This window comes from Amphiprion ocellaris, chromosome 8, assembly GCF_022539595.1.
Source record: "Amphiprion ocellaris isolate individual 3 ecotype Okinawa chromosome 8, ASM2253959v1, whole genome shotgun sequence".
Taxonomy (NCBI): domain Eukaryota; kingdom Metazoa; phylum Chordata; class Actinopteri; family Pomacentridae; genus Amphiprion; species Amphiprion ocellaris.
This window is the reverse complement of record NC_072773.1, coordinates 22,155,103-22,181,421: the sequence shown is the minus strand read 5'-3', so window position 1 is coordinate 22,181,421 and position 26,319 is coordinate 22,155,103. Positions and strand designations below refer to the sequence as shown.

Genomic DNA, 26,319 nt, shown 5'->3' with positions numbered 1-26,319 from the left:
CACAAAATACGATTTTACCTGACTATGGTACATATACATGATACATGAAACCTAACAGCATTAATAATTATGGACACTGCGCCTGGCTAGTTTTGAACGAAAGATGTGACCTTATAAAAATACACATGAAAAGCCAACAAAACCAAGGATTCCCAGGAACCCTTCTGAGGAACCTTTAAAAAAATTTAAAATCTTATTTTATGTGTATTATTTTATTGTTATTTGTTTTCTATTTTCTGTATCATTATTTTTTAACTCAAAATATAGATGAAATGGGGTTATAACCTATTGAAACCTCTGCATAGGCCTATATCATCAGGTGAAAATGATCATTTCAACACTGCATGTTTCATTATACATGCAAATGCTGCATGTCTAAATTTATCACAGATTGTGCAGTTTGATTTGACCTCCCACTACTGTCTTTGTGTAGTGCTGCTTTTGTAATTTAATGCCATTCAAACTGTATCTCTAAATAAGCCTTCTTTGAAAGGACCAGCAATCCAGAGAGAAATTTATCCTAACATAGATGATACAAGGATTATGTTATTTCTTTATTGTCAAGGGGGTATTCCCTGATATCTGACTCTAGGCCTGATCTGGTCCAGATGATCTTTGCTGCCTAACCTGCAGCAACTGAGTGGAGAAAGGCTACACAAGGTTGATTGAGAAGCTATTTATAGTGATATGTGGTCCCAAATCTTTTCTGGGAATAGGTCTGAAACCCCACCTACATCTGACGCCGTGTTAAAGCCACTGTTCACGCCCACTGCCTCTAATAAATTGTTAGGCACACAAAGCCAAATGTGTATTCACATCTGGTTTTGCATTTGTGCTCTTGCGTCATTATAATCACAAATTTCCACATTTTAATATCACACTTTCAAATTGTTCGCATGTTAGAAATAGTGCCATTTATAGTTTGTTCTGATGCTTTCGTGTGAAAATATATTGTGCAATTATTAGCGTGATGATGCTCTCACGACACAGCTCTGCATTCGCTGCGCAGTGAACCCACTGCCTCAGATTACCGTGTAAACACACCCTTGCAGCTGATTGGTGGAGACATTTTAGCGCGGCGTGCCGCAGCCAATCAGAGGATTGTTTTTCTCTCACGTCGTTGTACAGATAGTAAGCTAACGGATAATCCAAATATAAACTAATATAAAGAAGGCGCGTTGTAGTTTATGGCGATATACCTCGGAAGGATTCCAATATTTGTGCCGAGTCTTCCTTGTCGGGATTTTATTGGTGAAAATGTGGTGCGGCCGTCCCCGCGAGGACACAAGAATTGGGTAACGCAGGCTAACTACCGTTAGCCACAGTTTGCTAATTTTTAACGTTCCGCAAGGCCGCGGAGAAATACGAGAACTGCTTCCTGTTCTAGCTTCATTGAGAATGTAGGTTGCACTACGAGCCAAGCATCAAAACCATAACTGTTATCTAAGCAGATAGTTCAGTGGTGTAGTCGATTGCATTTAAGTTTAATTTGTGCGAGCTTGCGGGCCACTTAGCTTGTTCGCTATTTAGCTAGCCAGCTAGCATGAGTGAACTGACGGACTGCAAACAGTCCGCTGACTCTGCATCAAGGAAACGGTGTCCATCACCCGAGCACGATGAGGGCAGCACGATTCCCTGCAAGTCTGCAAAAGTAAGTGACGAGTCAAATGAAACGGGTGCTCATTCAGAAAGTTGCAAAAACGGCGAGGCTGAGAGTAAAGAAGCAGCTGGAAGCGAGGGCCAGTCAAAAGACGAGCCAGCTGTTGTGCAAACGGACAACACGGATGGCACCGGTGCACAACCTGTCAACAGCTCCATTGCTGACGGCCACGATGCCAGCAGCACTGACAAACCACAGTCCTCAGATGCACAGGGATCTACAGATGCAAAAGAAAAAGCAGAAAAGACAGCAGGAAAGGAGCGGCGTCCCAAAACTCCCATGGACCAATCCGACTCAGCAGCCATAGCAGCTGCTGAAGCACTTGCCAGTCTCACAGGAGGAGACGGAGAAGACAGTCAAGAGACTCCTTGCTCATCCGAGAAAGCTAAACAGGTGAAACAGGGGAGTAAGCTCAAACAACGTGGGGGCCACCAGTCGTCAAGATTAGGCTCTAAAACACAGGCAGCAGCTGCAGATAGCTCCACATCTGTGCACAGTACTGACAGAGAAGATGCAGATGAAATGCCTGAAGCAGACGAAGGTGATGAATCCGTATCTGGATCTTCATCCACGCCGAGCTCCTCTTTTCCATCAGACAATGAGGACAATGATGATGGGGAGTGTGCCATTGTGTCAGTTAAGATGGCCCCGGAGATGAGGCAATCAGTGGCTCTCCTGGCACAAGTACAAATGAGACTGGAGGCTCTTGAGAAGAAAAGTGCCCGACTTCACCAGCGGCTGGAGCTGAAGATTAGTCGTCAGCGGCGCCCACATCTGGATCAGAGAAGCTCCATCACAAAAACTATTCCTGGCTTTTGGGTGACAGCTGTATCCTTAAAATGAAAAGTGTCTCACCTTCCACTCCTGCTCTGTGTTTGTATATTTAAAATGAACATGTGTTGAGTATTTTTCTTAGCTTCAGTGTGCCAGCTGTTGAACCATCCTCATCTCTCAGCTCACATTGATGAGACTGATGAAGACGCTCTTAGTTACATGACCGATCTTGAGGTAGGCTGTGTTGGTGTTATGTTCTTACATGTCTGGCAGTTGGATGTACCCAGCAGTGAAATTCATGCTTTTCCTCGTGTCGTTCTCAGATTGAGTCTTTCAAGAATAACAAACTGGGCTACAGGATTCGCTTCCACTTCAGACGGAACCCTTACTTCCAGAATAACATCATTATGAAGGAGCTGCACCTCGGGATGACAGGTAAAAATAAACATGTGGTCGTGAACTCAAGACATAGTCGTCCTGAATATTGAATGAACTTCTATATATATGATGGTAAGAGTCAGAATTTGCATCTCGACACTGTAAACATAATATCTATATAGAAGACAATTCTAAGTCTATACCACAATTACAATGTTGGCTTATGCTGTGTTTCATTTAGATACAGTTCATGAGGTTAATGTTCAGAAAAACCACTTACTTTTGTTATCTCTCAGACTAAGCTAATATAGTACAGCATATCTAAAGATGAGGTTTTGATTGTATTTTAAGGCAAACTGAAATCTGCATAAAAATCTGTTCCTCTCCGCTCATGTCTTCAGGATCCCCCATGTCATTCTCCAACCCTATCCTGTGGCATCGTGGACACAACCTGACAGCCCACAGTGAACCCAGGAAGTCATCGCGTGGGGTTTATGAGACGTTTTTCAGCTGGTTCAGTGACCACAGCAACCCAGGGCAAGATGATGTAGCTCAGGTACAGATGACTGCAACATTGTGCTAATACATGTTTTTGATGACAACAGAAGAGAGAAATCAACAAGTTTGATATGGGATCTGCTGTCTTTAAAAGTGTGGTAAAAATTTATTCAGACCTTCCAACCTGCATCTGTTTTTCAGTGGTGTTTTGTTATCTCTTTGACATTCGATCGCACTAAATTGTCATGAATTGCCATCACGATGTTTCAGCTGTCTGCCAGAAAAGAAAAGCCTAAATGTTTTGAATGAAATGCAGCCGATTTACAATGTTGTGCAAGATTTATTGATAGATATGTACAAACTAATGTTGTTTTCTTTGAGATGCAATAAGTAATTTTTCAAACAATACAATCTCAAAACTTACAATGTCTGCATGTGCAATATTGTAGTCAAACTTTTGTCTCTGGTAAGCAGGAAGGTGTACGGTGTATTGAAACACTTAAGACATGTGCTTCCACATATACCGACGATTGTGCTGTTATTTAGATACTTAAGGACGACCTGTACAGAGACCCTCTGAGATATTACCTCACTCCTCTCTGGGAACCGAGGGAGAATGGCAGGTAAAACAAACAAATTCTCATGTGTTTATTGAAATTGCTGGCAACTATACAGTAATGTGCACTCGGTGGATAAACCACTTATTAAGCTGTAAATTCTAGAAATAGCCTTGAAATTATAGTCCATGTGTAAACTTTAACAGTTTCCTGATTTTTTTTCTTTTCCTGCCACCAAAACCAGGTGGGATGCATACCGAAACAATGAGTGTGTTCACTGTTAACAAGATCATATATATGTGTGTGTGTGTGTGTGTTGTTTTTTTTTTTTTTTTTTCCCTCCAGTAGCGGCACCGGGGCCAGAGCAGCTGATAACGGGAATGGAGATGACTGTGTGGTGATCTCTGACTCTGATGACGAGCCCGGAGAGGAGACTGGTGAAGCTGAACAAGGCCACAGTAGGGAGGAAGAGGAGGAGGAAGAAGAAGAGGAGGAAGAGGAGGACAGGGGGCCGAGTGCAGGTCAGTGCAAAAGCAAAACTGACAAAGACAGTTCAGACCCCGAAAGCCACATCTGAAACTCATTTTACCTTTTAGCTTATTTTGAACATGGAGAGGGAGATGGCTTCCTAATAGAGACAGTAGTAAAATGATTCTCATGTATGAAATCTGTGAATGAGAGGCTGAGGTTTTATTAGCACAGAGTTCACTGGGTTGTGTTGTAGCTGAAATATTTATGTCTGAGTAATACGGGCTAAACTGAATAGACAAGAAATATCTCCTCCTCAGATGAGAGTCCAGAGGAGGAGGATGATGGTGGAGAAATTGTGATTGACGGTAAGACATCACTCTTAACAGCAGTGTTACAAATTCACCATTATTATAAATAATCAATGAGAGGATTGGGAACCTATTGGGTGGCAGTTCATCTTCCTTTTCTACTTTCTTCATTATGATGTGTTTATTATGGAGTTTTTCTTCTTTATATAGAATGTTTGCAATAATTACAACCATCCTTTGAAATTATAGCTGCCTCATTTTTGTCCTGCAGGCTCTGATGACAGCGACCAGGAGGAGGAGGAGGAGGATGAGGAGGCCTAAGACGAAGATGAAGAGGAGGTATGAGTTGAAGAAGGCGAGTCACCATGGGGACCAGAGAAGATGATGAGGATCCTTGGTTGTCGAAGACTAACGGAACAAACATTGAAACCTTCTTCCTGATGTTAGTCCTTTTTATGCACAGAATATCAGTTTTTGATTTTTTTTCTATACCTAAAATACACAAAAGCATTTTAAATCAGGGTTAACTATCAAAATAAAGCCAAGGCAACATGTTTCCCCCTCTATTTTATACAGTCAGTACTGTGCATTCTGATATACTTTGCAAAAATGTTTGTTTTCTAAACAGGTTCTTGGGCATATTATGCCCGTCACTTCATACAAATAGTGTTCTTCTATTTAATGAGGAACATTGCGAAACAGCCTACTCAAATGTAGGTGAGATTTTGATTGCCGCTACATAGTGGCATAAAATTTTGCATTGCAAATTCTTTAATGAACACTGAAACCTTCAGAGGCGTTACTTGTTGGTCATTTCAAGGCGAGAAAGCTTTGGCTGTTTTTGGAATTGACTTGTGACATTGCAAATACGTCACAAACTAAATTTGACATAATGACAGTACACTTCAGATGCACTGAGTACTGAACCAAAATTTGTTCTCAGGGATGATCATGATGGTAGTTGTGTTGAAAGAACCTGATTTTCAGACATTTACACACTCTGGTTGTTGTTGGTTGTGTATAAAGAAATGTGTACTCTACTGTAGTAAATAGAAGCAATTATTGTTTAATAGGCTACCTGTGTTTATCCCTATTCTACATGTTCTGTCTTGTTACACACCAACCTCCACTCCTGTTAACAATCTGTAAACCATCTCTGATGTTTAAAATCATGGCGTAGTTTGACCAATGTTTCCGTGGATTCCTACGTTTTCGTAATACGCTCCTACACTGAGTAGAGGTTTGTATTTTTGTTTCCTTAGATTTCAACTTAATTTGCTTTCTAAGACATTAAGGTTTAATTTCATGTAACGTGTTCAAGAATTGTGTTCTTAAAGCTATGGTAATTATTGCTTTGTTTTTCTACACGTCCACATTACGGCATGCCTGTGAGCACGAAATGTAAGACAGGTTGATTACATTACCTACAAGGCTGTGTAGAAGAACTAATTTGCTGTGCACAGTGTTAGTAAATGTTGTTAAATTCATAGCAACATCATGGGGTGCACTGTAACAAAACTAGTATTTGTATTTGCTTACTTTTCTTAGCAATGAACCTGTAAATACAACTTCAGCATTGTCTTTTGGATAAGACAATACATGTTTAATCCATGGATGAATTTATCTAATAATCTGGAGTTTTTTCATAAACATGATTAAAAAGTTATATTTTGTGTGCTGTGTTTTATAGAACACTGTAGTTAAAGATACCTACCTGTATGTTGCTTTTGGTTGATTTTGTTTGCTTAAAGATACATGTCCACCTTTTGGCTCAGACTTAATAAAATAGACAGTTGTTTCAGCTTTGTGTCTTTCTGCTTCACATATACAGTAGCGTTCAGTTATAATAATACATGGCTATATTTTGTAGGTGGTGAGCGCATCGATGTGGAATTTATGCATTAAATTAGCCACAAGATGGCAGTGCAGTTCAGCTTATTGGCCTTTTTCGACTAGCTGTAAGTTTTAGTTATGAGTAAATACAGTATGTCATATAAGTATTTTCATAAAAGTATTTCGGTTTCAGATGTGATAAATGAAAAATATAAATATTGGTGCTCAACTATCTGAAGCACCAAGAAAGGACTCAATAAAGCATACAAGTGTAACTTATTAAAGCCATTTCCACTAAGTTTGACTGCAACACATTCTTGAAGGGAAAATTCAAACAAAACCCGCTGAGCTACAGCTGTTCTTTAATGTATTTGTCCTTTGATATGACGGCAGTTTGTGATATCGCTGACATTTTGAATGTAGCACTGCAAATAGCCTGGGGCAAGACATTTTTGGACAGGCCCAGACAAAGGAACAGCAGCGCTGCTGCAATGGTACACTTAAACCCTTGATTCCACTTTTAATGCACAGCTATAAATATTCCACGAGCAAAAACCTGTCCTGTTGCAGGCCCAGTAGCAGCCAGGGTATGCCGTCTAGGATGGGCATATACTATTAATACTGATGATGAAACGCATTATACCCCATAAAGTGATCCCATGTGAAACGCAGTGTTTGTCTTCTCTTTGAAGCAGCTTTATGCAGCCCACCTCAGAGCACAACATGTTTTTATGACTATGAATTAATAATAGGGTTGGTTCCTACAATATTGATTGTGACAAACTAAATACAGATTGCTGGGACAGAAAAACCATGGTTGGGATGCTTTGAGGTCTGAGTGTTGTCTGTGAAGCCTTTGTTATGTATGGGGAAGCAAAATCCTAAATGGCTTCTCTAGTGTAAACTACACTCCCCTGGGTTGAGCTCACGTTGCTATTGTACACAAATCATCTTGTCATGTGGTTTCTTGTTCTCACGTTTTCAGAGATTCTTTGGAGTCTCGGAGTAGACTGAAAAATGAAAAGATAACACACAGGAGTTAATTCTTTATCTGTGTTATTGATGTCGGGAAGGATATTTACTGCTGTATAGTGAACAAGAAAAGGGTTTTGTGCTGCTCTCTGAGGCTCATCTATGGAGAATAATCTGGGAGGTTGAGGTAGGGCCCTTGAATACCAACTACCCATGTGTGTGTGTGTGTGTGTGTGTGTGTGTGTGTGTGTGTGTGTGTGTGTGTGTGTGTGTGTGTGTGTGTGTGTGTGTGTGCGCATACTTGTGTGTGTGTGTGTGTGTGTGTGTGTTTGTGTGTGTGTGCATACTTGTGTGTGTGTGTGTGTGCGTGTATGAGTGTAGTTTTGCTTGCTAAAGCGTGCATTCCTCCTTGCACCTCCACAAATGCATGCAGAGCTGCACATCACACGCAGACTTGCAGGTTTTTCACACCATCATGTGTGTATGCGTGATCGTCTGCTTTTCAGGTAATCAAGATGAAGCACAGCATTTGAACTGTGCAAAAGGGAAAACAGTGAAGGATGAGAGAAGAGAATAGAGTGAGTATGATTGAAGGAAATGGATGAGTGCAGTGATAAGCGGAGCTGCCTGGGCCCTGACAGATACACACAGCAGATGGATGACTCTTATCTGGGAGATCACAGAGTGCATACTCACGCCTAGGCCCAGTTACCGAGAGCCATGATCACACCAGACAGATGAATAGGCCTAACCCCCACCAATCACACTGCACATACTGTAGACACACGCACGTGAGTGCACGCGCACACCTACACACACACACACACACACAAGTACTTGACAGAATGAACAGATTGCAGCGCCTGCGTTACCTTCATGTCTTTGACATTGAAATTCACCTGGAGTCTGGTGTCTCAAGGATGTGTGAAAAGAGAGCAGAGAGCAAGGGTGTGGACAGAGATAAGAGAAATCAATTTCGTTTTAATTCAAGTAGGAGAGCAGAGAGTGCATGTGTGTGCATCTGTGTCTGCACACACTTTACACATGTATGTGGGAACACAAATTTGTCTGCCAAAGTGAAAGCCACATGCACTCTCATTCTCACTTGTTTTTTCAGCATGGCAGATTTCTTTCACGGATTCTCTGTGCACAAACAATGTCTGTCATAGAGGTTAAGATGGAGCTTTGCAGAAAACAAATAACATTTTGGACTGTTATTTCACGGGGACACTTAACCATTAACCAGCTATTACTGAAGCCTTTTGCAAGAGTGCTGACAGATTTACCTTTTAAGACGCAAGGACTGTACTTTCACTCATCCGCCTCACATCCTCACGATCCTCTTTTCATGTACAGTTACCCTCCCTCCCTCTCAAACACACACCCCTTGTTATTTGGAAAGAGCTCCTCTTCAACAGCTGTTGATTCTCCCAGCTGCATTTTATAGCAAGGGAGAGTGCCAGTCTTGTCTTCAAGGCAGATGGTGGCTGGCTGGCCCGGTGGACACGTGGCATGTTGGACGCCTGCTCCATCTCGGGGAAGCTGCAGCTACAATATGCCTGCCTGTACAGTGTTCTCAGTGAAAGCCTGCAGTCACCTCACTTCCAATTCAGTACGAGGTGAGCAGGCTGCAACTGGAATGCGCGCCACGTATGCGGCCTTCATGTCAAAGATGTTTTCCAAAGTTGCTCTCCTTTGATAATCATTGGCGTGTGACGTTCATGGATGTCACACAGCACCTGTTCCCTTATCTTGCATTTTGATGTTTACATTTTTTTCCGACCTGTAAGATAATAATTAGAAGGCTTGTAAAGCTGTGTCAGAAGTGTTGTGGTTGAATATAGTGCAATGACCCCAGTGTGTATTGTACCTTTATTTTCTTTACCCTGTAATTTCCACTCAGGGCTGCTGCAGTCTAACCTACTGCTGATGGCCTGGATGTCTCAAAGTTACGGGCATGTTCCAACACCATTCACTTCATCAATATACTTCAGGAAAGACCATCCCAGGGCCAAATAATGGGTTGTTTTCCCTCGAGGGGACAATACTCTGCCCCTAGAAATAGTCATGATTGATGTGTCTGAGGGCCCAGGATTCATCCGGAGCTTTTGGTTGGCCTACAGGGATAAATGTCTACCTCACATTTCACATTACCTATCCATTAGGCAAGAGGGTCCTCTTGACAGAGCTTTTTGTGGACCAGAAAAACAGCCACTGTTGTTTTCTAATCCACACTGTCTCCATGGTACAAAGTCCATCCATCACATTGGAGGTAGCAGCACTCCTGAGCTACTATTGCCTACTCACGTACACAAAGCGAAAATACCTGCTTCTATGGTGAGTGAAGAGCTGCTGCTATCTTTTCAGCAAGTTGAGGCAGTGGTGCGTGTATGCCGGTCAGATAAGACCACCGGATGATGGAGGGAAAGATACAGATGACGTTAAAGGGGGGCTCGTGAAGTGGTGGGAGCTGGTCAGTGTGCCGGTGTCCATGGACAAAGCTGAGAGGAGACGGAAACCTGAACTTGGAACACACTCATGACTCATTTCCTCAGCTGGAAACACAGCGATGCCTCCTGTGGGGCGGGAAACAAAGACTCCCTCCTGGACACATTCTGACACACCGCCGCCTACATCACATCTGGCCGATACCCAACTTCAGATAAAGTCACTGCTTGCATGCTCTGAGACAAGATGAATCAAACCTGAGTACGTGCAATAAAGACGATTTCAAAAACGTGTAAAGTAAACCTGTCTGAGGTTTGCTAGGAACTGCCCTCCTCTGTGACCTTTTGCACACTAACACATCACACTGGCTCATGTGTTTATTTTATTTTACTGTCTTCCAGGACTGCTCCTCAGAATGCACTCACCCTCTGCTTTTGTGTCTTCAGTGCACCATACTGCGTCAAAGCTCATCCACAAAGCCAGTAATGATGAGAGAAGCTGTAAAAGCGGTTTTAATTTCATTCTCAAGGCTCTGTTAAAAGGATGGATGGCCTTTACATCCAGCCCCCCCACCTTCTGCTTGCTTTGTCACTGTTGTCATGAGCGCTGGAGCCAGCCAGGAAGGAATCCCTGGAATCTTTTTCGGCTGACCTGGCTCTCATGTAGAGCTGAAGAGTAATGGTGACATTGTCCCGGTAGCCTCTCGGTGTTTAATAGTAAATTTAAGTCCCTGCATCATGCACAAGAATAGTCTCCAGCCCCCCTGGTGCCTCTTTTATAAAAAGAGTCCAACAGTTTGACTAAATTATTCAGTCTAACAAAGCTTTGCCAGAGGAAAAGTGTGGGACTGACATAGATTAGTAACAGTTTACAGTAGAGTGGAGCAGTGTTGAGCTCACCAGCAGTGACAGGGTTAATCATACCCATATGGTGTACCAAGAGGTTTGGTCCAATGCTGCTGTGGGCCAACAGGAGAGGGAAGGCTGGGTGGGGGCAGAACAGAAGGGAGAGGACAGCAGGGCAGACGCTCTCCCAACACCTGCACCTGGTCACTTGATTCTCACTCAGTCACCCCCCAAAAACTCCCCCTTTGACGGATCCATGGACCAACATCTCGACCACATCACGGTGATGGGTGCTGCCATCCAGGCGTAAACTTTTTCTTTTGGATAAAAGTGGAACAAGCGTTCAGGGATCAGCTGTATGTGTGTGATTTTCTCTCTCTTTTTTTTTTGCCTGGAAGAATACCGTCGGTGAATAGCGACTGATTAGGTTTTTTTTTCTTCTCTGGAAGGGATTTTCAAACCTATCGGATTGCTTTCTGTCTGCGCACAGTCGCGCTGAAAGGGAAAAATTTCCAGCCCAGTTCCCGAAGCGCAAAACGCAGGGAATGCAGCGGTAACATCCCGCAAGTTTGAGTGGATCTGAGAGGCACAGCGGCGACCGACAGAGCCAGAAATCAAAGGTAGGACATTTAACTTGCCTCTGGTTTAACTTTTAACCCACGTTTGGTTACTCTGTAGCGTAGCTCTGCGTTGGTAGATGGCTGAAGCGCACGCATTTGTACGGTTCCTATTTCTGGATGTTGAGTTCACAGGTAAGTGCACACTCCTCTGCTGAAAAAAGAACTCGGTTATAGAAAATCCTATAATTATTTCTTAAAGGGGAACCATATATTATTACAGCAGAACTTTAATCTGTCCTCCCGTTCCCACCCTGCGCAGAAAACCAACAGAACCACCGTGGAAATACCTCGAAATCAGGCCATCACTTAATACTACTGAAAGCCCCTAAGGCACGATACAAAGATTTAGTAGTTTAATAATGCCTGTTTGGTGAATTTGAAGTATTTTAAGATTTTCAATACTCAAATTTGACTTTAAAAAATTTTTTTTGGATGAGAGCAGGTTAAATGTAAAGAATGTGACACAAATTACGCACAGATAGAAATTCACCAGCTCATTGACATTTATACATGCATTCAAATATGTGTCTGTTACCATATGTTCAATAGTGACCAGATGATTAATGGCATATTTGTTGACAGCCTTTTATTTCTGAAGTCACACAGGCTCTCTTCTAGCTGTCATTTTGCCTCATTTTGAACACACGTCTGCGGGTGTATTATTAGCAGTTAATATACAGTGTTTGACAGAGGGAACAGAAATCAGAACCCCCCTGATGAGCAGATAAGGATGATGCCAGGAAGGCTGTTAGGTGTTCCCAGTAGCTTCTGTTTCAAATTTCTAAATGGTCACCATGCCAGTCATTTCATCACAATGTTCAGATTTATTTTTTATGGGAGCATATGGGTTGCATTATGTGTCACGCGCAAAAATCATGAGTTATTGGAGAAAAGCAAAAACAATCAGCATTTTTTGTGCGATCACACCCCTTTTTCACCATGAACAACTCTTCCCTAAAAGCTCCCCTCATTTCCAGGCTTGTACCATGTGCACCGGAGGCCTCGGCTACATGGATGTCATGAGAAAAAGAAAAAGCCCACGGGATAGCTTATACCCCGAGCAAAGCACACCTTCAGGGAGACAATTTAATGGATGTTATGGACTCAGCTTTTAGTATTCATAATTTATATGGGATCCTCTCCAGCAAAGTGCAGATGCATAATGAATGCTTGAGTTAAGGTCTAACAGTTAGGCAACGTTTCAACACCCCTAAACTGTCAGAAATTGTTTCAGCGAGGACTACCTGTTTCTTTGAACTGTCATGTATTTCACTCTTCAACTTCTGGAGGTACGTGGACGGGCTTTGTTGAAAGACTGAGGGAGAGCCGGAGGGAATCATTGATGGGCATCTTCATCATCTTTTATTATACAGTCTTCAGTGAAAAACACCAGCGAAATATATGCACAAGAAAATGTAACGTGTTTAATAGAACGTACACACCACAAGACATTAATCTGCTTTTCTTCAGACTTTTTCCAAATGACTGCAAGTGCCTTTATACAGTCCTGACACATACCTCACTACATTTACACTTTAAATAAATAATAGGCCTGTCATATTTTCCAGAGCAGGTGTGAAGATTTGGACGTTGTTCTCTCCTGCCAAACTATACGCCTTGCCTTGGAAGGCTGCAGGCCAAACTTCTGATCAGAGAGATCAGAGAAAGAGAGAGAGAGTGTGTCTTGCCTGTCCTTCCTTCTTTTTCTGTCTCATATTTCTCATGGGGCACTCTATAATAATAGTTCATTCCTCTTTCTTCTAGATTTAGATCTCTGTGGGCTACCTGCATGGCTGTTACCATGACAGCATCTGGAGCCCAACTCCTCCTGTTGGCCTTATGTGTTTACAGAGGCTCGGGCCTGCAGCAGTCTGCTCCGCGGGTTCGCCTCTCCTTCAAAGGTGAGTTCACACAGATTAACTAAAACTCCTCTGGCAGTAAGGATTTTCATAATGGTTTATTTTGCTTGTTTGGTTTCTCCCACTGAATCACTCTCATGCACACAAACTCACACCCACACGGCGGTTATGTTTCCTTTTTATGCATATGTAAAGAACATTGCTTCCTGCCACATGTCAAACAGTGCAACACTGAAAACAAAAGGTGGATATTACGTGTGGCTGGTTACTTGCGGTGCCCTTTGGCAGAGTTTATGTCCACACCCTAAAGCCCACACACACTATGTCCTGATCTGTCAGTTCTTCTTTGGTTTTGATGTCTGACATGACGCCACAAAAAAGGAAGCACCTGAAATTTGATCGCAAAAGCAAAATGATATTTTAGAACGGCCACTGGGTGTAAATTCAAGAAGAGGCGGATAGTGATTTTAAGGCCTTTTTTGTGGGCATTTGGGGTTTTCCCATGTAGTCAACTCCAGTCCTCATTGAGTGTAACGGTAGAGAGTCATGTTACAAATATGTGGAAGACACCTTTGATGAAAACAATGCTGGATGATTATAGTTATTTCTGCATCCCTGTCATGTTGTCACCTCAATGTGTGGATGCTCACGAACACGTCACACCTGAACTACACGCAAGTGAGAATTAGAGGCGGGAATCAGATTTATAACATTCTTGCGTGCTTTCATGTGGAGCTGAGTCACAGCGTTCTGGTTTGCATGTCAGGTCCAGGCAGCGTTAACGCATTTGGTGGCTTATCTTGTTAAAGTGCAGCGATTCCATGAGAACGATTTGGTGCAATCCGAACAAAAGTCATCTGAGACAGATTAGAGGTGAGCTAGACGACGAGATCTGTGGTTGATAACAAGTGGCAGTTGGAATTCAGATGCAGAGCTGTTTTGAATTCAGACGATTTGATGAGACTGAAAACAGCTGTCTACATGCTGTTGATAGCTGTGCTGGTGTACAGAGACACACTTACATCTGAGGCTTGAGAGAGTAATTGCAGTGCATTTCTACATGACCTTTAACACTAATCCCCTTTCAGTAAACAGCTTATAAGTACCAATGTGTTTTTGCAGCATGGTGAACAAAGTAGTAGTCTGACCAATTACACAAGTTTGGTCTTGAGCTCGATCATGTCCCTCTCAGATGAAGGAATTCACATCTGCACAGAGCTCTTCATAACTTATTCATACACAGGAGCTTGTTCAGCGCAGCCGAGACGTGTTGAATTTTAGATCGTTGGTGAGGTCTCACCGATAAAGCACCCACATTCACCAACCTCACTCACCCTTCCCCTTAATACCAAACAAAACGGCGAAAAGTTGGATTTACTCTCCAACTGTTTTCTGCCACTCCAAGGATTTATTGTTCATTGTTTGTGACAGCGAGTCTCTTTGTTCCCTGAGGCGCCTGTGGAGGAGGTTTTGGGGCGGCTGGAGAACATGTGACTCTTCTGAGCGAATGAGTCGGCCTAAGTGACACTCTGGGGTACAGGAGGCCTTCAGAGGATAGAGGCCTTGTATTGTTTCCTCTGCTGCTGGAAGTTGTGTCAGTTATAGACACTTCAAAGGGATCGACTGACACTCATTTGAGAGAATTAGTCAGCGTTGCTAGAGAGCAAAATGCGCAGCGTAACCGAAGCCACGTTTTAGAATCTCATGCTCCTGCCGTGCTGTCACCAGTTTGTTCATACTAGAGATAAGTCTGGGACTAAATGGCAGTAGTCATTAGTGCCTTAGTGACAATATGTTGTCAAGTTGTAACATGAGAGCTCATAGTGGCCCAGCTGTAGCTTCATACTTCAATTGTATGTCCTTCCCAGTGTTTCCCTATCAGTGTCAGAATGTTGTCAGGGGATAAGTGTTTGCTGAATGTTTACCAGATGATGGCAGTACATTGTTTGCTATTTTTGGAGAATGGAGACATGTATAGGGGTGTGGTGTTTCTACATTTAGCCTGTCCAGTGAATCCACTATGGCCCAGTGGAGCTCGGCCAGAGCCTTGTTATCCTGTGTTTACCTCCCGGGAACAGAACCGGACCTTGTCCCACCTCTGTGACTCCATCCCGTGTTGTCCGGAGATCCGATTGCATAGCTTATTTTAGTGGCACCTTGACTGCATCCTGTTAACACTGGCCTCCAACGGAAGATGGCAGGCACTTTGATGTAAATAAAGATTCTGCTTCCTCTTGAACCCCTGTAAGCCTGCTTCTAAGGGTCTCTGCGAACATTTGTCATTATATAAGCCTGCTGTCTTTGACATGTCTCCGCCATGTCCCAGTGTGCACATATGGCGGTCAATATTCTGCACATGCCACAGATGTGTGTGTGTGTGTGTGTGTGCATGTCTGTGTGTGTGTGTGTGTGTGTGGCTCCTTCTGTGTTTAAACTCATGCATTAAATTGCTGGATGGAATAATGGAAACGAGTGTTCACAGGCAGAGTGCTGCTCAGAGTCCATTTGTCTCGCAGCGATGAAAATTGTTCAATCAAAGCTTTCAGGAGAACAAAAAAAAAAAAAAACGAGAAACATTTTCCACCGCAGCATGTCTTAACAGGTTATGCTCCGCTGAACACAAACCTGATCTTGAGAATTAGCTGCGAGTTCCACTGACCATGTTTCCTAAGGGACCTGCTTTTTCGTCTAACTCCAAAGGGCATGCAGCGCCTTAAACTCAATCAGGCAGCCGGGACACATAAAATATTGAGATCTTAAAAGCGAATATGTTTCTTAAAATGCTCTAAGTTGAGTTATATTTAATCAGTGACACACATTTTCCACTGAGAGGTGTTGTTTAAAGGACCACAAGTTCATCCAAGTCGGTAATGAAACGTGTTAAAGTCATAAAGGGAATCATGTGAAAAGATGTGAGAGGTTTGCTAGCTTCGCTGTTGGTTTTCTTTTGTATTTTTCAACAAAACGACAACACTTTTTGTACAGAACTCATGGACACAAGAGCAGCACGACCCTTCAGCTTCTCCTTCAACACCAGCGACTACCGTATCCTCCTGATGGACCAGGATCAGGGCCGTCTGTACTTGGGCAGCCGGGAGTACCTGGTGGCTCTGGACATGCACAATGTCAACAAGGAGCCACTTATAGTGCGTACACATTCCAGCAGCTTGCTTCGTAAATCCAGTCTGCTATTTGCTGTGTGGTATTAAGCCTCTAAGTCCCTAATAATTCACAATTTTTGGGTGTTTTCAAAAACAGATCCATTGGCCAGCATCTGCTAAGAGAAAGGGAGAATGTCAGATGACAGGAAAGGGAAGACAGGTGGGATCATGTGTTTACATCCTGCTCTTTCACAAATTGCTTTCAAGACGGCGCAGCGTTGTTTGAATTCCATTTGTCTTACTCTCCTTTTGTCCAGGGTGAATGTGCCAACTTTGTGCGGCTGATAGAGCCGTGGAACCGCACCCACCTCTACACCTGTGGAACGGGGGCGTACCAACCCATCTGCACATTCATCAACCGAGGTTGGAGGGCAGAGGTGAACCAGACAATTACAGTACCCCCAAGTGGGATCTTACAGCTGAAGTCCCCCAGCAGTAGACCTGGAAAGCTTTGTCCTGATAAATATTTCAGGACTACAAACTAGGACACTGATTTGTTTATGATTTTCCCATGTTCCCTTGTGACATGTTAGCAGCCTATTTTTACACATACTCCCTGTCTAATCCGCCTCTGCAGGACTACCTGTTTCGGCTGGTCCCTGGGTATGTGGATTCAGGGAAGGGAAAATGTTCCTACGATCCCAAACAGGAGAACGCTGCGGTTCTGATCAGTAAGACATGTTTGATTTACAGACAGGAAAAAAAATCTTCTCAAATTCCTTAAACTATAAACATTTCACCGCTTTGTTCTCTTACTGTCCCACTTCTGCAGATAATAACCTGTATGCAGGGGTTCATATAGACTTCATGAGCACAGATGCTGCTGTGTTTAGGACCATGGGAGGGAGAACAGCAATCAGGACAGAGCAGTATGACTCCAGGTGGCTCAACGGTGAGTAAGTGAGGGTGTGAGGAGGTAAATGTTGAAGATTACAGGTTATGGTTCCTCTCATTTTATTTGACAACCACTTGTGTCAATCCTCTCTCTGCTCATGTGTTTTTATCCTCTAGAACCTGTGTTTATTCAGATCCAGCAGATCCCTGACAGTGCAGAAAAGAACGACGACAAACTTTACTTCTTTTTCCGTGAGAAGAGTCTAGACTCGAGCGGCGGGGCGAGCCCCACCGTTTTAGCCCGGGTGGGAAGAGTGTGTCTGGTGAGCCCAACCACACTGTACACAATGTGAAAATATATGCGCCATACCTTGTGATAAGAAACGCGTTGCACATATTGAATCATGACCTAATTTCTCTCCTGTCTAGAATGATGAAGGAGGGCAGAAGTCCCTGGTGAACCGCTGGACCACGTTCCTGAAGGCTCGTCTTATCTGTTCGGTGATAGGAGAAGATGGAGTGGAGACACGATTTGATGAACTACGTAAAGCCATAATAAAATAAGCACTGCGTTTGAACTGATTGCATTGTAATTGCAAGTGGTTGGACTTGCTTTGTGTTATTGATTTGCATATCGTTCCTCTTGCAGGGGACGTCTTTATTCAGCCAACGCAGGATGAAAGAAACCCCATGGTGTACGCTCTCTTCACTACTGCAGGGTAAGTAATTCTTGGAGGTGTGGTTCACTCAGCCTCATTAACTCTGTTTTGTTTTTTGGGTTTTTTTTTTTTTTTTAACACATTTTTGTGGTTAATTCACACTTTAATTTCATGGGTTGGGTGCACGCTGTCTTCTGCCTCTAACTCTCACCTTAATTGTCTGTTTGTGCTCCAGCTCTGTCTTCAAAGGCTCAGCAGTATGTGTGTACTCAATGGCTGATATCCGCAATGTTTTCAATGGACCATTTGCTCACAAACACGGACATAATTACCAATGGACAGAATACACTGGCAAGATCCCTTATCCTCGACCTGGAACAGTAGGTTTCAGTCATGTTGTCTCTAAAGTCATACACTCAAATGAATCACTGACGTTGAAATCTGCATCAAAAAGAAAGTTAACATATTATTAGAACAAATATACACACACAAAGAAATTCCACCACCTTCTTTTTCCCATCCAGTGTCCAGGAGGAACCTTCACTCCTGGTATCCGATCCTCCAAGAACTTCTCAGATGAGGCTGTGAATTTCATCAGAGCCCATCCCCTGATGTTTCACCCTGTTTATCCAATCCATCGCCGCCCTCTGGTGGTGAGAACCGGGGTGGACTACCGTTTCACCGCTCTGGTGGTGGATCAGGTGGATGCTGTGGATGGACGCTACGAGGTTCTCTTCCTGGGGACAGGTGAGGCAGCTGCAGGACTGAAGCCTGCTTAAAGGATTTAAAAAAAAACAAACAAACAAACTGTAGGTGTTAATTGTAATGTATGTCACCTTTAGACCGAGGCACTGTGCAAAAAGTCATAGTCTTGCCTAAGGACCCAACCAGCATGGAGGAACTGACACTGGAGGAAGTGGAGGTTTTTCGGGTGTGTTTCACTACATGGTCCTGAAAAGACTTTTAATACAATATTCTAAAAGATGAAGATTTTTTTACATTTTTCACTATTTGTTAATTTACAGACCAGAGCTCCAGTCAAAACAATGAAGATATCATCTAAAAGAGTGAGCACCTTGTTCCTAAAGACTGTGTAATACACATTCCACTGCATATAGTGAAGCCAGTTATTCACAACCTCACTGAGTTTAACTTGTTTCGCTTTTGTCACTGCAGCAACAACTGTACGTATCTTCGGACGCGGGGCTAACCCAGGTGTCGCTGCACCGCTGTGGTGTGTACGGCAGGGCCTGCTCCGACTGCTGTCTGGCCCGGGACCCCTACTGTGCCTGGGATGGAGAAAGCTGCTCTGCCTTCACCCCGTCGACCAAGAGGTCCGAAACGCTTCTAGACAATAAAGTAAGAATGTGTCAATTATGTCTCAACTTTAATTCCGATTTGTGTCACAGGAGGAGCAGAAGACAGGATGTTAAACATGGTGATCCACTGAGGCAGTGCAGAGGCTTTAACGCTAAAGGTGAGGCATTTTTTTTATGTATTACTGATCACACGCTTCGAATTTTTAGTTATAGGCAGTTTTCATGACTAATTTTCTGTCTACATGTGCAGTGGAGAAGCGTCTGAGAGAGACGGTACAGTTTGGGGTGGAAGGCAGCAGCACCTTCCTGGAGTGTCAGCCTCGGTCTCCTCAGGCTACTGTCAAGTGGCTCTTTCAGAGGGAGGGAAAGAGGAAAGTGGTGAGGAAGAGAAATCAAATGTTGCAAAATATAAATGGAATCATTGGGCAATTTTGGGAACCACTCTTCTTTTCTTTCTAGCTCAAAGTCAGGTGAGAGAAGATCCAGAGCACTATCATGTCTGTCCCATAAATATAAAGATACAGTCCAGCACATGATCCTGTAAAGCACAGTTTGTGTTTACATACAAACCACATATTACATCTTAATCAGTAAACTTTTGTTTCTGACGTAACCTTTTATTCCAAGCTAGGCTGTTTGCACGTTTTAATCTAAAGTAAACATACAAGCAGCTGGCTATGGTTTCTTACTCACCAGACAGACATGAAAAATTTCTGTTTTCTCATCCCACCGTCAGCAAGAAAGCAAATAAGTGCATTTTGCTTCACCGCAGACTATTTATTTTTCTATTACTTATAATAAAGACACAAATGTAAATATTTAGCTGTTTCTTTTGGACTTTCAAGCTGTTTCATTCTTTTTTTTTGCAGCTCAACCGTGTGGGAGTTCTGAAGACCAACCATGGCATCCTTCTGAAGTCTCTGAACCAGTCAGACGCTGGCCTCTACCACTGCCTCGCCACAGAAAACAACTTTAAACACACAGTGGCCCGCGTGGCTTTGCGTATCCTCGACCGAGACATCGTTTTAGCTCTCACTGCTCAAGATGATGACGAAGAGCCAAAAACTCGCCAGGCGGGGCCTTTCCCTCAGCCGTCCCTCCTCTCCACCCCCTTCCCACCTGAGATTAGACTGATTAACCAGTACTGCCAGTCCTACTGGGAACAACTCAGCCCCAAACAGCAGCAGCAGCAGCAGCAGCAGCAGCAGCAGCGCAAGAGGACCAGCCGCAGGCACACAGAAAGCCAGGACCAAGGCCTCGGCTAGAGGACAGGCACAGCGCTGTCCAACACTGGCCTGTCTGGACTTCATGGTGGACTTTTCGTTTTGACACATTGGGTGTCACTTCCATTCATCAGGCAGGTAATGCTGCTGTCATTCTGTCATTAAAGTACTATATTGGTGGTTTTGCAAGTGTCAGTCCAGTAAAGACATATTAAATATATTTTACACTACTGATGACCACATTCTAAATAATAATATACATCTCTGGTTTTCCAAACACGGCCGTATTTGCCACGCAACTGTACCGTTAGTGTGGTGAGAAAGAACAAAGACTGCACATTGGGATTGATCACTTAACTCACGCAAACTTGGTGTTGTTCTGGAAAAAGGCAGACTGTGATGTAAAGTATATGCAACGTATAGTTAACGGGCTCCAACATGCACAAACACAGGTATGGTTTCTTTTAAGTATCTTGAAACAGAAAATGTAATATATTGATTGTGAATATAATATATATGGTCATGATATGGATTACTCTTGTATTGTATGAAGATAATATGATGGCATAAATGCATATTTTGCATGCGTACTGTTGTTGTTTGTTGCAAGTTGTACATTTTACTGTTTCCAACCTCGGTGTGTTATGATGTTTGTAAGGTGTAATGTATTCTGTTAAGCTAATTCCATTGGATGTTGTCATGTAATGACACCCTTTCTGTCCTGTGCTTTAGTGATCTAGAGTATGTGAGTGTTGAAGATATGTATAGCGTACAGTGTTCTTCCAGTTATGCACTTTGTCGGTGGTGGTATTCGAGGGAATTTGGGGATCTTTGCACAGATGTATGAGAAAATGATACAGGAACCTAAGTTTTTTATGTTATAAAAATGGGAATGAAACTGGCTCAGATTTAGTATTGTTTGTTGATGTTCAGTCATAAGCTACATTTACAGATTTTTTTAAATTACTCTTTTTAAAGGAAGGACAACGAACAAGGTATTTTCCAGTCAGAGCCACCATTCACCTTCACAATGAGTAACACACTGCTATGTGTTGTTTTGCAAAAGAACCCTCCACTGGAAATGTTGGAAGATCTATAAAAACATCTCAGATTTCTCATAAATTTGTTCTTTCCAGTTTTGTATATTGAAATTCTTGTTTATTTACTTAATTGCCTATACACTTTCTCACTTATAAGACTCAAGTTTGCACATATTGAACATGTAACAGATCTTCACATGGAACAGTGTTCCAGCTCAGAGGTTAAAACTAAAAACCACAAATACGCAAACACATCAGTCATCCCATTCATCGTCATCATCATCATCATCACCGCCTTCATCTTCGCTTTCACCTGAAAGAGAGAACAAATATAATGGTTTTATCACCCTGATGGTTCAGCTCATGTATCACATGTGAAAAGACGTTACTGGTATTCTGATATTTACCAGACGAATGGATGACTTTGCTCCGCTTCTGCATAACCATCATGAGAGCACCAACGATGCCCTCGCCTGACTCTGATGGTGTAGGTGGAGCTGAATCAGGAGTGTCTGTCACCTGCAAGACACATCAGAAAAGGAAGACAATGTTTATTATCTCCTAAAAATGTCCAAACACACTTTTAATTATGACACATGACAGCATGTGAATCAAAAACTTTGCATTTAGAATAATTACACTCTTGAGAAAAAACAAGTTGCTTTACATTTCTGAGCTTCTTCCCCAGTCGGATCTGATCGAGCAAAGCTCCTCTGCTGTCTCCTCCTCCAACGGATGGTGGAGGAGGTGGTGGAGGTCCACCAGAGACAGGAGGAGGAGGAGGTGGGAAAGCTGTTTGAGCAGGAGGAGGTGGTGGAGGAGGAGGCGGAGGTGGCGGGCCTCCTCCTCCTCCTCCTCCTCCTCTGCTGGGTGTAGATGGGACAGGAGGAGGTGGGAAACCCGTAGAGCGCTGTTGGCTTGGCGGAGGAGGAGGAGGCAGGTTGTGGGAGGACATGGAGGGTGAGCCATGAGAAGGTCTGGAGGATGGTGGTGAAGAGAAATGAGAAGGTGATGAGTGTGCCGGTGGCGGCGGTGGTGGAGGGCCGCCTCGGCTTGATGGAGGTGGGGGTGGCACGCCTCCACGTGCTGGAGGAGGCTGGTGGGGCGGGGGTCCTCGCTGTGATTGGCCGGGGATGGGAGGCAGGGGGCCAGAGCGGCCTCGTGGGGGTGGAGGGGTTGGAGCAGAGCCCGGCAGAGGAGGCAGGGGTCCCTGTCTGCCAGGTGGAGGTGGTGGAGGTCCAGCAGCTGTGATGCAACACAACAAGATGAACATTACAACTCAGTCCAGGCTTTACACCATGACATCAGCCTGTGTGGACCAGCCGGACTAATAAATAGATTAAAAGTAACGCAGCGTGACTCTGACCTCCTCTGTTCACCTCCCTTTTGACCGCCTCCATGCCTCCTGACTGCTCGATGACGTTGTAGATGAGCTGGGAGGTGTGTTCATCCTTCATGTCAGCCTCTCCGATGCCAGCTTGAGAGAGAAGCTTCAACAGGTCGGGGTCAAGGTTGGTGGGGTCCCAGCCGACATGAGAGACATGTCTGAGAGGAAGGAAAGAATGTAATGCTATTCTGTAAACATATTCTGTAAATAACAACCACACTTTGCTAGTTGACATCATAGAAATACATTCACTGACTTATACACTCACTTAAACCCACTGGGTGCTCCTATATCTGCTTTGGAGAGTTTGGGGCCCTTTTTCTTGTTCTTTTTGTCCTTTTTTCCTTTGCCAGACAGAACTGAGGTAGCAGCAGGTGAAGGCATCGAGCGATAGCGTGAAGACTGGATATCTGGGTTCTGGATATCCACTGTGGCCATGTGGAAAGAACCAGGGCCTCCAGATCCTGTTTTTAGAGGAATTACAGAGCATATATCGGTTGATATGTTGGTATTATTGAACTTAATACACCATCAGCATCAAATTACAGCAGGGACATGATGAGGTGAAGCACCTTTTTCTGGTGGGAGCGGAGGCAGGGAACTTCTGTCTGCAGTGACAGGAAAAGAGAAAAATATACATTTAACCTCATAGTTTGCGACCCGTTTAAAAATAGAAAACCACAGTTCTTAAACCTAGTGCTTTCTCACCATTAGTCGGCAGAGGGCGCTGTTTCTTTTCTGCAAATAGGGAGAGGGAGAAACCATTTTGCATCACCAGAACACATTTACACAGCTAAAGTCAGTGGTATTTAGAACCTTTGCTTGAGTAAAAGTAGCAATATTGCAGTGCAAAACTACTACTTACTACTTTTTTAAAAAGTGCAAAATAAGCATCAACATATGCGTGAAGCACCTAAAGTAAAAATACTCTTTATGACCACTTTCAGCATCCTATATTTTATATTATTAGATTATAATTATGATCCATTGATATGTGCATCATGCTGGAGCTTATTTTAGTAACTTTATACACTGTCAGATAGCTTAACCTATAGTAATGGAGCTCAATTTATTATTTGATGTATGTTTTATATTAATAATTTGATTACAAAATAACTACTAACTAAATATTTTGAATAAATGAAGTGGAGTACAAAACTGAATATTTGAGTCTAAAATACAGTGGAATAGAAGCACAAAGTAGCACAATATGGAAATACTTAAGTAGAAGTACAACACGTAAGTAAAAGTGCTTAGTTGCATTCCACTCCAGGCTCCTTAAAATCAGTAAGTGACTGTGTCATATATGTTTAAAGACATTATTTTTCAATAATATTAAATCAGTCTGTCAGGAATTTTAAGATTTTCAAAGAATATCATGAGAATACAATGTCTGCAGTGGTCTACTTAAAGACAAAGACTTTAGCAGAAATCTGCCTTATTCAAGCTGATTTAAACTTTCTTCCACAATGTTTTCCACAGTCCAAATAATAGACAAGAACATAGCCTACACAGAAAGATACTGCAATTATGCACTATAATTTTCAAAAATGTTATTCTTGCTGTCCAACTCTAAAAATATTCATCAAAGCAGAGGCTGTGGCCTCACTGACCTTGACGGTTGTTTCTCTGGTTGATTTTCTCCTCGACAGCATTTTGGAAGGCCTCTGCTTCCCGTTGCTCTGAGAAGTTCAGCCCCACTTGACAGTCCTACATTGTGCAACAAGTGCACCAAAGATCAAAGACAGGCGTCTCTTCAATAGCACTTGATGACGATTTGTGACCTACAATGATAATTTTGACAGAAACTCTTGCATCACAGCTAGAAGTGGCTGCAGGGGTCAAATAAGGGTGTGCTTACATCTGCATGGAAGGTATGAAAGAACGGCTGTGGTGACGAATAAACAATCTGGTTGTAAAGCTCCTGCTCCCAAACCAGTCTTCCTGCCTGTGGAAAAACATCATTCATAGCTCAGTCTCTCAGTATTACTCACGTAATGTTTGAGTCACAGTTTAATGGTTTTCAAATAGACAACACATTCTCAGTAATTAGATCATCGTCTAAAAGGGGGTTGATACGTGGATTAGTACATTATCTGGGAGGTTACCTTCAAATCAAACATCCGGATGAAGTAGGAGCGCTGAGGGTTGTCTTTGACGAAGCAAACCACTCCAGTGTGCTGCAGGCTCCACATGGATGGACTGTGAGGCAGAGCCATGAACAACTGAGCCACTGCAGTGGCCATGGACTAAAACACAGACAAAACAGACAGTGGAAACAGTTCAGCTCTGATAGGACACTTGAGAGCACTTTATTACAGTTCACATGTAAATTTGCAGTTTCACGGGGAAGATTAACTTCCTCATTGCTTTCATTTACTCAGATAAGCTCCTAAAGTCTTGTGATGCTCTTTATTCCCAACAGCAAATGTCTAAATGATTGAAATCAGCAGCCTGTGGCAGTCTAGTGTTTTGCTGTTATACCAGTCAGCTACATCTACAGAATGTTTACCTCAGCAGCCAGAGGAGAGTCAGGAACAAAGCAACTTCTGCTCTACTCTAAGAGTAAACCAACTAGAGTGTCTAATTCTGACAGCAGAGGAAGAAATGGTTCAGCCACCATTTCCTGTTACTGCTACCTCCTTTTTTGATGACCTAATGTCAGCTAGTATTTTAAACTGCATTTATATCGACATACGTTAGATTTGCTCGAAGAAGATATTTTTTTTAAAAAAGAAAATACTGGTTTTCTAATGGAGTAAAATAGGTTAAATGAAATAAGAAACTAACAAAAAGCAGTAGAGAAAAGGATGCAGCTTCTACACTGATGTTAGCAGAGATAAATATAGGAAGTAACGGTCCTCAACTCATTTAACTCTTAACTGTGCACATTTACAGTTTAAGGGCAAGAGAGAGAATTCTTTGAGGGAAACTGAACTTAGTTTTATGGAGCAGTCAGTACATCCTGTGCTGTCATGTATACATTGTCCTTTCAGTTTTAGAGAAAATCTCTTGTCACAACTGACACAAGTGAAGACAGATGAAGCAGAACATGGGTTAGGGTCAGGTCAGCTCAGAACTTACAGCACACCTTCTGCCCAGCAGCTCCTCCAGCTTCTCATTCTCCTGAAGGCTCAGCAGAGAGCTCGGTATGCTGTCCGTTTTACTTTTAGATCCTCGGCTCATGGTCCTCTGATAAACCTCTCAGGTTATCTTAAATTAAAATGCATTGAGCATTTGAAAAAGCGTCCTCGCCACTCTGTCAGAAGTCAGCTCTACAGTCAAGGAAGTTTCTCTTCTCTGTTCTGTTCTGTGCACACACCAACTCAAAGCAGGAAACAGACAACCACACTTCTCTAACCCCCACTTTTCTTCTTTCACTCAGATGCCGAGCACAAACGAATGTGTTACTTCCATTTTCAGGAGGCAACTCATCTCATCTCCTGCTGTGAGTACATTTATTTTACAACTTC

General features: G+C 42.9%; 3 protein-coding genes across 6 annotated transcripts; 2 read left to right on the top strand and 1 right to left on the bottom strand.

Moving 5' to 3' along the window:
- The first annotated feature begins 541 nt into the window (after positions 1-541).
- On the top strand, positions 542-6,447 carry tspy (testis specific protein Y-linked). 2 transcript variants are annotated; one of them, XM_023298731.3, is made up of 8 exons: positions 542-2,488; positions 2,591-2,668; positions 2,758-2,869; positions 3,214-3,368; positions 3,857-3,933; positions 4,213-4,388; positions 4,656-4,703; positions 4,918-6,447. In XM_023298731.3, the coding sequence occupies exons 1-8, from the start codon at positions 1,544-1,546 to the stop codon at positions 4,965-4,967; spliced, it is 1,641 nt and encodes a 546-aa protein (XP_023154499.1). In that variant the 5' UTR covers positions 542-1,543; the 3' UTR covers positions 4,968-6,447. The 2 variants fall into 2 exon arrangements, with proteins under 2 accessions (XP_023154499.1, XP_023154501.1); XM_023298733.3 differs by lacking the exon at positions 4,656-4,703 and having other exon boundaries at positions 919-2,488.
- A 4,382-nt stretch (positions 6,448-10,829) lies between these two features.
- Positions 10,830-21,321, top strand: LOC111588328 (semaphorin-3F-like). Of its 2 annotated transcripts, none has more exons than XM_023298651.3 (18): positions 10,830-11,100; positions 11,194-11,364; positions 13,129-13,265; positions 16,209-16,369; positions 16,482-16,544; positions 16,642-16,761; positions 16,962-17,055; positions 17,157-17,276; positions 17,396-17,541; positions 17,648-17,762; positions 17,868-17,937; positions 18,113-18,257; positions 18,402-18,624; positions 18,720-18,808; positions 18,903-18,944; positions 19,054-19,354; positions 19,447-19,574; positions 20,066-21,321. In XM_023298651.3, the coding sequence occupies exons 3-18, from the start codon at positions 13,154-13,156 to the stop codon at positions 20,459-20,461; spliced, it is 2,325 nt and encodes a 774-aa protein (XP_023154419.2). In that variant the 5' UTR covers positions 10,830-11,100; positions 11,194-11,364; positions 13,129-13,153; the 3' UTR covers positions 20,462-21,321. The 2 variants fall into 2 exon arrangements, with proteins under 2 accessions (XP_023154419.2, XP_023154420.2); XM_023298652.3 differs by having other exon boundaries at positions 10,841-11,364; positions 19,054-19,211; positions 19,287-19,354.
- Positions 21,322-21,555: 234 nt separating this feature from the next.
- On the bottom strand, positions 21,556-26,172 carry LOC111588329 (actin nucleation-promoting factor WAS). Of its 2 annotated transcripts, none has more exons than XM_023298653.3 (11): positions 25,931-26,172; positions 24,955-25,095; positions 24,708-24,794; positions 24,460-24,556; positions 23,555-23,584; positions 23,419-23,454; positions 23,115-23,310; positions 22,826-23,004; positions 22,127-22,704; positions 21,867-21,978; positions 21,556-21,772 (listed from the first exon to the last, which is right to left on the bottom strand). In XM_023298653.3, exons 1-11 carry the CDS (start codon positions 26,030-26,032, stop codon positions 21,714-21,716), a joined length of 1,617 nt encoding a protein of 538 aa, XP_023154421.2. In that variant the 5' UTR covers positions 26,033-26,172; the 3' UTR covers positions 21,556-21,713. The 2 variants fall into 2 exon arrangements, with proteins under 2 accessions (XP_023154421.2, XP_023154422.2); XM_023298654.3 differs by having other exon boundaries at positions 25,938-26,086.
- Positions 26,173-26,319: the final 147 nt, after the last annotated feature.